The 14,369-nt window shown below is 43.0% G+C and overlaps 1 protein-coding gene across 1 annotated transcript in view; it reads left to right on the top strand.

The window, feature by feature from the left end:
* The window catches only part of LOC134345972 (actin-binding LIM protein 2-like), a 409,808-nt gene that overhangs the window by 391,607 nt on the left and 3,832 nt on the right, over positions 1–14,369 (top strand). Inside the window, exons 16-18 of the mRNA XM_063047314.1 lie at positions 7,912–7,997; positions 9,238–9,376; positions 13,439–13,497. Coding sequence (XP_062903384.1) covers positions 7,912–7,997; positions 9,238–9,376; positions 13,439–13,497 — 284 coding nt within the window. The remainder of the gene's footprint in view (positions 1–7,911; positions 7,998–9,237; positions 9,377–13,438; positions 13,498–14,369) is intronic.

Raw genomic sequence — 14,369 nt, forward strand, 5'->3', positions numbered from 1 at the left:
ATCTCGTGACCTCGTGGTGTCTCTCTTGCCTTAGTGAACCTGTTCCTTTTATCCCCCTGCTGGGGTATCGCCTGTCCATCAAACTTCAAACAGTTCAGGTTCAAAGCAACCGGTCTGTCAATACTCTGAACTGTGTCTCTTTTCATTAATCTCTCTCATCTCTCATTAACATGTCTGAATGCTGCTCCATTGTCTCACTTATCTCTCTCATTAGCATCAATCTTCTGATAACTTGGTCTTTCGTCACACCCCTATCCTTCAAAGGATTTTTGCCGGGGTAAAAATTATAGGCATGAATACATTATTAGATACACACAAATATACATGTTCATCAGCTATTTGGCTAATACAGAGAACTTTAAGTTTTCAACACCTTGACAGACAGTCAGCAATCACCTTTCCGTTCCTTTTATATGTGTTATTTTAATAATTCCCTAAGACCAGGCTCCAATTTAGCAAACTTCATAGTGGCCAAAAACACTAATGAGTTGTGATCAGTGTAACTTCTCAGTGGTTTTCATCCCGGACAAAGATAACAAGGGTCGTCCCACACTAACTTAGCATTCTTTGGCAAGAGCTTAGTAAGAGGGAGGGTAATATCCACAAAGTTTTTGCAAAACTTCCGATAGTACCCCACCATCTCCAAGAACCTTCTCAAGGTTCTCAGGGTGAGGACTTCAGAGATAGCCCGCACCTTCGCCTGCATCGGTGCCAGCTGCCCCTGTTTTACCACAAATCCCAGATAAGTGATTTTTCCGTGGCCGAATTCACTTTTTGCGAGGTTCACTGTCAGGCTGGCTTCAAACAGCTTTTTAAACAGCTCCTCCCACGTGTCACTCCAGACCACTACATCGCCAATATACGCTTCTGCGTTCTTTAGCCCTTTTGTCACTGAATTAATCATCCTATAGGGTGTTGCTCACTATGCTGACCTGATGTGACAACAACACCATGACCCGGCTCTTCGCATCGCCTCGGGACATCCAGACATAGATGAGTTTAATTGGCTTTATCGGCAGCTGGCTTTGTTCAGGGATTAAGTGAGAGAACTCATCAGCAAAGTTAGCCAACACAATAGAGTTCTCCCATCTGGTCGGCACCACACTTTTCTTTTCAAAATGGGTCTTCCCCTTATCGGGTGGCACCCTAGCCTCATTAATTTTCGTGCTAACACCAACTAGATCTGCTTTCTGATCGTGGTAGGCTTTTAACATGTTAATAGCCTGTAATTGTGTTAGCTCATGTTTGCAATAGTCAATAGCATCTTTTCTCCTGTGCGGCCAATAAAACTCTTTCGTGATTCTACCGACTGTTTTCCTCACCCCAAAATGTCCACCGAGGGGTATCTTGTGGGCCAGGTTAAGAATCTCATCCCCATAAATTTTTGGCACCATCCCCCATTCCTCATCTGCGGGCACTGTACTTGGTCTCCATTTCCTCCTTAGTACTCCCTCCTTCACATAATAGCCCACTGGCTCCCTTTTTAATTCTGCTTCAGAGAGAGCTGTCTCCGCCAAAACCATCAGCTCCTCGTCTCGCTCCTGTGCCTGTACAAATTCCTTCCTTGCTAATGATAAATCTACCTTAACTTCCGTTTCACTACACTTCTTCTCACTTTCTAACCCCTTCTGATACAAGGCTGGTAACATCTCAGCCAAATCTATATTCACTTCGGCAGCCTTTCTGGACAAGTGCCGAGTCACTGTGCAAACGAGATAAACCTGTGAGTCCATGGGCGGGGCCTCAATGCTGGTAGGCTGGCTTGTCAGTTTTACTGCTGAGTACACCTCTCTGCCAGCGAGGTCATTACCGAGTAAAACCTCCACGTCTTCCATCGGTAGTTCGGGCCTCACCCCGACCGTGACCAGTCCGGAGACCAAGTCGCTTTTTAGGTGTATCTGGTGCAAAGGTACTGCTTCAGTCCCTTTCCCAATGCCTTTTATCACCCTGACCTCCCCAGTCTGGGTCTCTGAACTAAAGTCTAACACACTCTTTAATATCAATGACTGACAAGCTCCAGTGTCTCTCCAGATCCGTACTGGAACTGGGTTTAACCCCTCCTTCACCGACACCAATCCGGCCGAGATAAACCTCTCGCGCCCTTCCTGAACTTTATCAGACCTCTTCTTCCCTAGCGGTTTGTTCTTACCAGCTCAATACAGCCAGTCGGAACCATCGTTTTCCTTTTCCCCGTCTCCTTCTTTGGGGCAAAGCACCTGGACGCAAAGTGTCCGACTTTCGCACATTTATAGCATATGACCCCAGGAGACTTCCTACCAAACTGCTTCCGGTCTACCTTATCCCTCTCACTAGTCCCCGGCTTACTTTCGGACTTTTCTGGCAGACTCTCCCCGCCCTCTTGACTACCCTTCTGGTAGCCTTTACTCGAGGTAAACTTCGTTTTATGTGTCAACGCGTACTCACCCGCTAACTTAGCTGTTGCGACTAAGGTGTCTACCTCTTTCTCATCTAGGTAGGGTCTCATACCTTCACGGACACAACCTTTAAACTGCTCAATCAGGATTAGCTGTAATAGTCTGTCATAATCCCCATTGACCCCTTTCGAGGCGCACCAACGCTCACAATATGTCTGCATCTCACGGGAAAACTCTAAATACGTGCGGCCCCACTGCTTCCTCGCATTTCGGAACCTCTGCCGGTATGCCTCCGGGACCAACTCATAAATCCTGAGTATGGCCTCTTTCACCACATCATACCTCTGGGCATCTGCTGCGGACAAGGCCAAGTAAGCTTGTTGGGCTTTTGCTTTAAGTACACTCTGAAGCAAAACAGCCCACTTATCCCTCGGCCAATCCTGACTTGCAGCAACTTTTTCAAAATGGAGAAAGTACCGATCAACATCGGTTTCCTCAAATGGGGGAACCAGCCTAACCTCCTGGGTCGCCCTGAACCCTCCACCTTGGTTCGGCATGGGCCCCTGCGCTGCCGTCATCTTTAACGTCTCCAGCTCAAATTCCCTTTCCCTCTGTTTCTCTCTTGCTTCTCGTTCCAACTGCCTGTCTCGGAACTCGTGCTCGAGTCTCAATTTTTCAATCTGCAGCTGTACTGCATCTCCACCAGGTTTTCCAATAGATACCACCTCCAGCTCCCCTTGGGGAAACACACCTTTAGATACATAATGCTCTTTGATAGCTCTGTGCATCTCCGCTCTCTTGATTGTCGACTTCCCCTTAAAAAGATTCACCCGTTTGGCCACAGCTGCCAATTCTGATTTCCTGGCATCCTCTAATGCCTCCAAGGTCGGCGCCTTTAGAAATTCCTCAATCTCCATTTCTGCTGTTTGCCCTTTCTTCCTTTCGGGAATTTTAACTCAATCAATTTACCCCATCCCAAATTTAGCGTTCAAAATCCCGGATGAGAGCCCCAATTATATTACGTACCCCGTAACTGGGTTGCCAAACCAGCAGAAATGGACCACTTAGTTGGAGTCTGGATTACTGGAACTAAGAAAGTTTTATTAAAGAAATAAGTAACACAGTACTCTAATCGTAAGATTATAAATGCAACAGGTTAGCAATGATAAAACACACATGTACACAGAACTAGGATAATAGGAATCAATCAAGCTCTATCGCAGTCTAGGGGTAAAATGATCAGTATCAAGTGACGCAGAGTTCAGTTCAACTGAGTACAGTTCGCAGTAATCGCTGTTGTGCCATTGGAGAGAGAGAGAGAGCGAGCGAATGCAAATTTCGATTCACAGACCTTTGATGTTCCTCGCAGTTACCTTTCGGCACGAGCCCTTTTAATGTCTTCTGAGGTCACCGGCTGTGACCCCTCCGTTCCGGATACGTTCGTTCTTCCGCGGTGAACCCGGCACCCAGGCAAGGGCGGACATACACACCAGGTTCCCGCCGATCGTACCTTTTCACCCTGTGCGTCTATGGTCAGTCCCGCGACCAGACCTCCAAACTCCTACCAACTTGTGGGGGCACACTGCACTTCCAGGGTCTCGTTATCTCGTGATCTCGTGGTGTCTCTCTTGCCTTAGCAAACCTGTTCCTTTTATCCCCCTGCTGGAGTATCACCTGTCCATCAAACTTCAAACAGTGCAGGTTCAAAGCAACTGGCCTGTCAGTACTCGGAACTGTTTTCTTTTCGTTAATCTCTCTCGTCTCTCACTAACATGTCTGAATGCTGCTCCATTGTCTCACTTATCTCTCTCATTAGCATCAATCTTCTGATAACTTGGTCTTTTGTCACAGGAGATAGTCAGCAGGGCTTTCTGTGGGGTAGATTGAGTTGACAAACAATTGAGGTTTTTAAGAAGTTGGCCAAATTGATTGATAAGGGTAGTGAAAGGCATGTTGTCTACATAGGCTTCAGTAAAGTAAACTAGATTGAGGGTGGAGAATATTTGAAATACACAGTCAGAGGAGGTAACAGAGGCAGATAAAATTACAATGGGCAGATAATGGAATAGAGACATACAAGCAAATGAATTTCCCGTACAATGGTACTACCATCAAAATGGTTTTTATTTTTTGACTTTTTAATTCTAAATTCCTTTGTTCATTGTCATTTTGCTCATCATGATATCAGTGAAGAAAAATTGTGAAGCATCATTTAATATTGACAAGTAATAAATGGGAGGGTTTAAAAGGTTAATTCTGATTTTCATGGATATAGTTAAGTCTGGTAAATTATTAGCAGTTTTTATAGGTATTTATAAATAAATTGTATTTTCCAAGTATTCTTTTCTATATTTTGCAATTCAGAATTTACTTTTAATATTTCAAATGGTCTTCATTGTAATTGAACAATTGCAGCAAACCAAGTAGTTTGTATTGCCGACAAATTCAATTTCAAAGCTAACACCTATTTACTGATTCAATGTAATGTACAGTACTTAATTAGCAGGTGGACCTTGCACAACGAAAACAACTGGTAAAATGCTCTTAACTTACAGTTTATGATAATAGAGTGAAATAGATGGGTACAAAACTTTTCACCTATACTTTTCTATCATTGGGATACATTTAACCACGGTTTTATTATTTTTGATATAATAAATTTCAATGCTGTAACTTGCATTGAAGTTACGGGATAAGAAATCTGTATTACCAGATTTTTATCTCTTATCTTATATGTAATACCTATTACATGAAAAATCATTACATTCTCTTTGTATCCTTCACTTCACTGATAAGTTACTCAAATATTTATTTGGAATTAAAAATAGTTTATTATTGTCATGTGTACAGAGATACAGTGAAAAGCTTGCATGCTGTTCATACACATAAATTCATTACATGGTGCATTGAGGTAGAATAAGGTAAAATAATGTAATAATGTAGTAATAATATAGTGTAACAGCTAGAGAGGAAGTGCAGTGCAGGTAAACAATCATGTACGATCATAACGAAATAGATTGTGAGATCAAGATTCCATCTTATTGTAAACAAGAAAAAATCTGCAGATGCTAGAAATCCAAGAAACACACACAAAATGCTGGAGGTACTCAGCAGGACAGACAGCATCTTACTGTACAAGGATACCATTTTATAGTCTTATAACAGCCTTGAGCCTAGTGACACATGCTTTCAGGCATTTGTATCTTTTGTCCAATTGGAGGGGTGGAAGAGAGAATGTGGATAGGTGTCTTTGATTATGGTGGCTGCTTTATCAGGTAGTCACAAACATAGGCCCAGTCCATGGAGGGGAGGCTGGTTTCTGTGATGTGCTGAGCGATGTCCCCAGCTCTTTGCAATTTTCTTCAGGAGATAATGGTATGTAGAAGGAAGCGAGTTGACATATCTTGGACAAAAACAGAAAATAACGGAAATACTCAGCAGCTTGACAAGTTGCCATAGGAGGCTGCTGAACAAGATAAGAGCCTATGGTATTACAGGAAAGATACTAGCATGGATGTAAGGTTAGAAGAAGGCCAAGATTGGGAATAAAGGGGCCTTTTTTAGTTGTCTGCCAGTGACTAGTAGTACTCCGCAGGTATTGATGGTGGGTCTGCTACTTTTCAAATTATATATTAATGATCTGGTAGACGGAATTGATAATTTTGTGGCCAAGTTGTGGATGATACAAAGGTAGCTGGAGGGGCAGGCAATGTTGATGAAGCAGGGAGTCTGCAAAAGTGCTTGAACGGGTTGGGAGAATGGGTAGAGAAGTGGCAGATGGAATATAATGTAATGAAGTGTATGGTCATGCTCTTTGGAGGAAGGAATAAAGGTGTGGAGTATTTTCTAAATCAGGGATAGGCAACCTTAAGCACAAATGATTTTCTAGCATGCGTTATTCATTAATTTGAGGCAAAGCATAACTAGATGTATTTAAATGGATAATTCCTATATTTCAGGTTTTTTATGGCACTTATCCGGCCAACTGTCCGCTCATTAATACGCGATCCGGCCCACAGAGGCAAAAAAGTTGCCGACCCCTGTTCTAAATGGAGATGAAGGATGAATTCAGAAATCAGAGGTGCAAAGAGACTTGAAAGTCCCAGTGCAGGATCCCTAAAGGTTAATTTGCTTGTTGAGTCAGTAGTAAGGAAGGCAAATAATGCAACATTAACATTCATTTTGAGAGGAGTAGATTATAAAAGCAAATATATAATGCTGAGACTTTATAAGGCATTGGTCAGACCACATTTGGAGTAGTATGAGCAGTTTTGGGCTCCGTATCCAAGAAAGGATATGGTGGCATTGAAGACGGTGCAGAGGAGATTTAAGGGAATGACCCCGGGAATGAAGGTATGAGGAATGTTTGATGGTTTTGGGTTTGTACATAGAAGAATGGGAGGGGATCTCATTGAAACCTACTGAATATTGAAAGGGCTAGATAAGGTGGTCCTGAAGAGGATTTTTATTTAGTGATACGGCATGGAATAGGCCCTTCCAGCCCAACGAGCCTCACTGCTCAGCAACCCACCTATTTAACCCTAGCCTCATCATAGGACAATTTATAAGTACCAATTAACTGGTACGTCTTTGGAATGCAGGCAAAAACTAAAACACCCAGAGCAAACCCATATGTGCATGGGGAGGAACGTATATACTCCTTACAGATGATGTCAAAATTGAACCGTGGACTCTGATGCCTTGAACTGTAATAGTGTTGTGCTAATTGTTATGCTACCGTGGTGTCCAACAGACAGTCTAGGACCAAAGGGCACAGCTTCAGAGTAGAAGGACATCCCTTTAGAAACAGAGATGAAGAGGAATTTAGCCAGAGGGTATCAACCTGTGGAATTCATTGCCACGGATAGCTGAGGAGGTCAAATGATGAGGTATATTTGTAGTGGAGCTTCATAGCTTTTTACCTAATTGGTGCAGGCGTTAAAGGTTACAAGGAAAAGGCAGGAGAATCTGGTTGAAAGGAAAAATAAATCCGGCATGCTTGAATAGCAGAGCAGACACAATGGGCCATATCCCCTCATTCTGATCTATGTCTTATGGTCTAGGTTAGGCAGAATCTGTAGTAAGAGAAACAGGATTAACATTTCAGGGTTGAAGTCTTTCCATCAGAATGCTGAGTATTCCTAGCATTCCCTTGTTTTATTTCAGATATCCAAAGACAACATCTAGTTCATTGCCATATGTAGAAGCTCAATGGAAAACTTGCTAGCATTATATAGGCAGCATTCACAGGAGAAAAACACAAATTCAACGTAAATTATACACAATTTTTACAAGAAAAAGAAACACAATTGTAACAAATAAATCAAAGTATTTTAGTGCAATGTGATCAGAGTGGTCATTGTATTGCATAACTATAATGGTGTTTAGGGTTTTGCCAGTTGGTTCAAGAAGTGAATGGTAGAAGGGAAGTAGCTGTTCTTCAGATGGTTTGAAGTGTGTTCAGGTCATCTTTTAGAGCACAGAATTGAAATCTTGTACAATTTTTGATAGTAACACTAATGGTGTTGTATTCTAGTGGGTGACTGGCAAAGCAGAGGATTTTGGAGTGAAGATAGTGATGGAGAAGGAGGACAACTGTCCTGGGATCAAGATGGCAAGAAAGTAAGGACTGAAATCAATTAAGTTCCAACAATGCACATCTTCATTCCTTTCATACACCAACTATTGAAGTACTGTATATTAATTGCAAAAATCTGGCAGTGTACTAAACATTCTTACAAATATGTTTGTACTGGAGATCCTATTGATTCATGTGTTTTCATCGAGGCTTAACAAGAGGACATTGGAATAATTAAGATAGCTTAAATCAGTTTCAGCAGAGATGAGCTGAGGCTGGGATCTTGTCATAAATACTTGAGAAATAATACCTTTGTTGTAATATCCAGATACACCCAGATTCCAATCCATCCCCAGTTTTGTAGCCCTTTAATCCACCAATATGGTCAGAGAGACACAATGCACAGAAACAGACCCTTTGCGTCACTGTTGAATACGTATCTGTGCTATCCCATTTTCCTGTGCTTGCCCTATAGCCTAATATGCCTTGGTAACTGAATGACATGTCCAGATGGTTAAATGTTGTAAGAGAGTACCTGTCCTCATCACTTTCTCAGGGTGAAAAAAAAATCTTCAGATCCCCTCTTACTTCCCTCTTAAACATACGCCCTCTAGTCTTAGATACCTCTGCTGAAAAGTTTCTTGCTCTCTACTCTCTATAACATTCAAAATTTTGTATTCTTATATCAGGGCTCCCCACCCCCCCAGCCTCCTCTATTCCAAGGAAAGCAATCCCAACCTATCCAGTAATCTGAACTATTCCACTCCAATCAACTTTCTGATGAATCTCTTCTGCCCACTCTCCTGTATAATTCTATACTTCCTATAGTGTGGTGGCCAGAACTGCACACAATATTTCAGCTGTGACCTCTTCAGTGTTTTATGAAGTTTCACCAAGGCCCTAATCTGAAATTCTGTGCCCTGGCTATTGAAGATGAACATTCCATCATTCCATCAACCTGTGTTGCGATCTTCTAGGATCATTGGATTTGTGCATCATGGTCTGTTTGTTCCTCAATCCTCCCAGAGTCTTACTATTTGTTAGTACACTACCCTTAACGGACCTCCCAAAATACACCACCTCATTAAGTACTATCCGTCATTAACAGCTGATCAGTACCATTCTAGGGGCAAAGGCTAGCCTCCTCACTATTAACAATGTCATCAATTTTCACGCCATCTGCAGACTTACCAATGCACAAAAAGGGAAGAAAAGGTGTAATATGTGGTTTTTATTGTATTTGTATTCTACCTGTATTTAATTTGCTTTCTCTGCTTGCTCAAGGTGAAGACAGGATCATTAAAGCGACAGGTGGAGACTACAGTTGCCTCTCATGATTTAGATCCTAAATCATTGTCTCGAAGTCCTGCTGCTGATAGAGAGCTGCTGCAAAGATCAAACAGTGAATCACTCTTTCAAACAAGTAAGTGCATTCCAAGTCGGCCATTTTTCTCGGCGGTTGAGCGGGGCAGGACTGCGCAAGCACGTGTAAGTCAGCCCGTGAGGCAGCGGGAGTATTTAAAAGAGAGCAGTTTGACAGAGCGGGCAATGGAGTAGAGGGAGACAGAGTAGGAAGGCTTTGTCTTGAGAGACTTTGGCGAGCAGAGGCTGAGGATGAGCTTCACTCCAAGTGAGGTAAGGCCGGGTAAGTTCCCTTAAAAGGAGAACGGTCTGCAGCGGTATTTTATTTGAAGCAAGGAAGGTGGCGAGGCTGTAGCGTATTGAGTAGGTCATGACAGCTGAGATCGGCCCCGTGGTTTGTTCATCCTGCGGCATGTGGGAAATCAGGGATACTTCCAGTGTCCCTGACGACTATGTGTGCAGGAAATGTGTCCAGGTGCAGCTTCCGGCAGACCGCATTGAGCGGCTGGAGCTGCAACTGGATTCATACTGGAGCAAATGCGATGCTGAGAAAGTCATGAATAGCACGTTCAGTGAGTTGGCCACACTGCAGGTAAAGGCTACACAAGCAGAAAAGGAATGGGTGGCCACTAGACAGCGTAGCAGTAGGCAGGTAGTGCAGGAGTTCCCTGAGGTCATCTCCCTCCTAAACAGATATACTGTTTTGGATACTGTTGGGGGAGATGTCTCATCAGAGGAAGGCAGCAGCAGCTGAGTTCATGGGACCATGGATGGCTCTGCAGTACAGGAGGGAAGGAAAAGGAGTGGGAGAACTATAGTGATAGGGGATTCGATTGTAAGGGGAATAGATAGGCGTTTCTGCGGCCACAAACAAGACTCCAGGAGGGTATGTTGCCTCCCTGGTGCAAGGGTCAAGGATGTCTCTGAGCGGCTGCAGGACATTCTGGAGTGGGAGGGTGAACAGCCAGTGGCTGTGGTGCACATAGGTACCAACGATATAGGTAAAAAATGGGATGAGGTCCTACAAGGTAAATTTAGGGAGTTAGAAGATAAACTAAAAAGTAGCACCACAAAGGATTGCTACCAGTGCCACGTGCTAGTCAGAGTAGAAATAGGAGGATATATCAGATGAATACATGGCTTGAAAATGGTGCAAGGGGAAGGAATTCAAATTTCAGGGGCATTGGAACCAGTTCAGGAGGAGGTGGGACTGGTATAAACAGGACGGTCTGCACCTGGGCTGGACTGGAAACAATGTCCTTTCAATGACATGAAAGAAAAGGAGGTGGGGTAGCATTGCTGGTTAGAGAGGAGATTAACGCAATAGAAAGGAAGGACATAAGCCAGGAAGATGTGGAATCAATATGGGTAGAGCTGCATAACACTAAGGGGCAGAAAACGCTGGTGGGAGTTGTGTACAGGCCACCTAACAGTAGTAGTGAGGTTGGGGATGGCATTAAACAGGAAATTAGAAATGCGTGCAATAAAGGAACAGCAATTATAATGGGTGACTTCAATCTACAAAGTGTACATATAGATTGGGTGAACCAAATTGGTAAGGGTGCTGAGGAAGAGGATTTCTTGGAATGTATACGGGATGGTTTTCTGAACCAACATGTCGAGGAACCAACTAGAGAGCAGGCCATTCTAGACTGGGTATTGAGCAATGAAGAAGGGTTAATTAGCAATCTTGTCATGAGAGGCCCCTTGGGTAAGAATGTCTATAATATGGTGGAATCCTTCATTAAGATGGAGAGTGACATGGTTCATTCAAAAACAAAGGTTCTGAACTTACAGAAGGGTAACTTTGAAGGTATGAGACGTGAATTAGCTAAGATAGACAGGCAAATGATACTTGAAGGGTTGACTGTGGATATGCAATGGCAAGCATTTAAAGATCGCATGGATGAACCGACAATTGTTCATCCCAGTTTGGCAAAAGAATAAATCAGGGAAGGTAGTGCACCTGTGGCTGACAAGGGAAATTAGGGGTAGTATCAATTCCAAAGAAGAAACATACAAATTAGCCAGAAAAAGCGGCACACCTGAGGACTGGGAGAAATTCAGAGTCCAGCAGGGGAGGACAAAGGGCTTAATTAGGAAAGGGAAAAAAGATTATGAGAGAAAACCAGCAGGGAACATAAAAACTGACTGTAAAAGCTTTTATAGATATGTGAAAAGAAGAAGATTGGTTAAGACAAATGTAGATACCTTACAGTCAGAAACAGGTGAATTGGTCATGGGGAACAAGGACATGGCAGACTAATTGAATAGCTACTTTGGTTCTGTCTTCACTAAGGAGGACATAAATAATCTTCCGGAAATAGTAGGAAACCGAGGGTCTAGTGAGATGGAGGAACTGAGGCAAATACATGTTAGTAGGGAAGTGGTGTTAGGTAAATTGAAGGGATTAAAGGCAGATAAATCCCCAGGGCCAGATGGTCTGCATCCCAGAATGCTCAAGGAAGTAGCCCAAGAAATAGTGGATGCACTAGTGATAATTTTTCAAAATTATTTAGATTCTGGACTAGTTCCTGAGGATTGGAAGGTGGCTAATGTAACCCCACTTTTAAAAAAGGAGTGAGAGAGAAACCGGGGAATTATAGACCGGTAAACCTAACATCAGTGGTGGGGAAAATGCTAGAGTCAGTTATCAAAGATGTGATAACAGCACATTTGGAAAGCAGTGAAATCATCGGTCAAAGTCGGCATGGATTTGTGAAAGGAAAATCATGTCTGACGAATCTCATAGAATTTTTTGAGGATGTAACTAGTAGAGTGGATAGGGGAGAACCAGTGGATGTGGTATATTTGGATCTTCAAAAGGCTTTTGACAAGGTCCCACACAGGAGATTATTGTGCAAACTTAAAGCACACTGTATTGGGGGTATGGTATTGATGTAGATAGAGAATTGGTTGGCAGACAGGAAGCAAAGAGTGGGAATAAACGGGACCTTTTCAGAATGGCAGGCAGTGACTAGTGGGGTACTGCAAGGCTCAGTGCTAGGACCCCAGTTGTTTACAATATATATTAATGACTTAGATGAGGGAATTAAATGGAGCATCTCCAAGTTTGCGGATGACATGAAGCTGGGCGGCAGTGTTAGCTGTAAGGAGGATGCTACGAGGATGCAGGGTGATTTAGATAGGTTAGGTGAGAGGGCAAATTCATGGCAGATGCAATTTAATGTGGATAAATGTGAGGTTATCCACTTTGGTGGCAACAACATGAGAACAGATTATCATCTGAATGATGGCCAATTAGGAAAAGGGAAGGTGCAACGAGACCTAGGTGTCATTGCACACCAGTCATTGAAAGTGGGCATGCAGGTACAGCAGGCGGTGAGAAAGGCGAATGGTATGCTGGCATTCATAGCAAGGGGATTCGAGTACAGGAGTAGGGAGGTAGTACTGCAGTTGTACAAGGCCTTGGTGAGACCACACCTGGAGTATTGTGTGCAGTTTTGCTCCCCTAATCTGAGGAAAGACATTCTTGCCACAGAGAGAGTACAAAGAAGGTTCACCAGATTGATTCCTGGGATGGCAGGATTTTCATATGCTGAAAGGCTGGATCGACTAGGCTTATACTGGCTGGGGATTGGACAGGCTAGATGTAGGAAGATTGTTCCCGATGTTGGGGAAGTCCAGAACGAGGGGTCACAGTTTAAGGATAAAGGGGAAGCCTTTTAGGACCGAGATGAGGAAAAACTTCTTCACACAGAGAGTGGTGAACCTGTGGAATTCTCTGCCACAGGAAACAGTTGAGGCCAGTTCATTGGCTATACTTAAGAGGGAATTAGATATGGCCCTTGTGGCTAAAGGGCTCAGGGGGTAGGAGAGAAGGCAGGTACAGGGTTCTGAGTTGGATGATCAGCCATGATCATACTGAATGGTGGTGCAGGCTCGAAAGGCCAAATGGCCTACTCCTGCACCTATTTTCTATGTTTCTATGTTTCTAAGCTTTGAAAATGTAATTTTGACATGTTAACTCGATCATTTAATTAATTAAATTAGAAAACTTGGAAGTTACATCCATTAGAGACTAGGGATTAAATCATCAGAGGCACATAGTCGACAACTTGGATATTTCCTAGTTAACTAAGTCATAATTACTTTGTTACAGGAATTCCTCACTCCAAATCAGCTTCTCTTCCTGGTTATGGGAAAAATAAATCACACAAGGTAAAGAAATTATATATTTAAACATTTCAGCAACTGTTAAGTTAATGAAGTAGTGTCACATTGTGTAGCAACCACTGAAATGAAGGAATTAAGAGTTAAATCGAATTTGAGCTAGTATGTAACAATAAACACGGGATTCTGCAGATGCTGGAAATCCAGAGTAACACGTTCAAAATGTTAGAGGAATTCAACAGATCAGGCAGCATCTACGGAAATGAATAAACAGTCGACCTATTGGGTCTAGGCCCTTCTTCAGGACTCAAAAGGAAGAGGGAAGACACAAGAGTAAAAAGCTGGGGTTGGGGGGAAGGAGGACTAGGTGATGGGTGAAGACAGGTGGGTGGGAAAAGTAAAGGGCTAGAGAAGTAGGAATCAGATAGGAGAGAAGTGTGGACCATGGGAGAAAGGGAAGAGGAGGGGCACCGGGGGTTGGGGGTGGTGATAGGCAGATGAGGAGAAGAGGCCAGAGTGGGGAATAGAAGGAGAGAGAAGGGGAGGGAAGGAGGTACAGAAAATACTGGAAGGAGAACACAATGTTCATGCCATCAGGTTGGAGACTACCTAGACAGAATATAAGGTGTTGCTTATTCTCCCTGAGTGTGGCTTCATCATGAAAGAAGAAAAGGCCATGGACTGACATATCAGAATGGGAATGGGGATAGGAAATGAAATGTTTGACCACTGGGAAATTCCACTTTTGGTGGATGGAGCAGAGATTAATTATTGTTCAACCATACACGAATATTGCCAAATGAAACAGTATACTTCTGGGCCAAAGTGCAAAACACATTTCCAACAGCACATAGCATGTTACACAAATAGCACATAAGGTTATTATTTCAGAAAGACATACAGTCACAAAAATTTATGTA

Source organism: Mobula hypostoma, chromosome 4 (assembly GCF_963921235.1).
Source record: "Mobula hypostoma chromosome 4, sMobHyp1.1, whole genome shotgun sequence".
NCBI classification, from domain to species: domain Eukaryota; kingdom Metazoa; phylum Chordata; class Chondrichthyes; order Myliobatiformes; family Myliobatidae; genus Mobula; species Mobula hypostoma.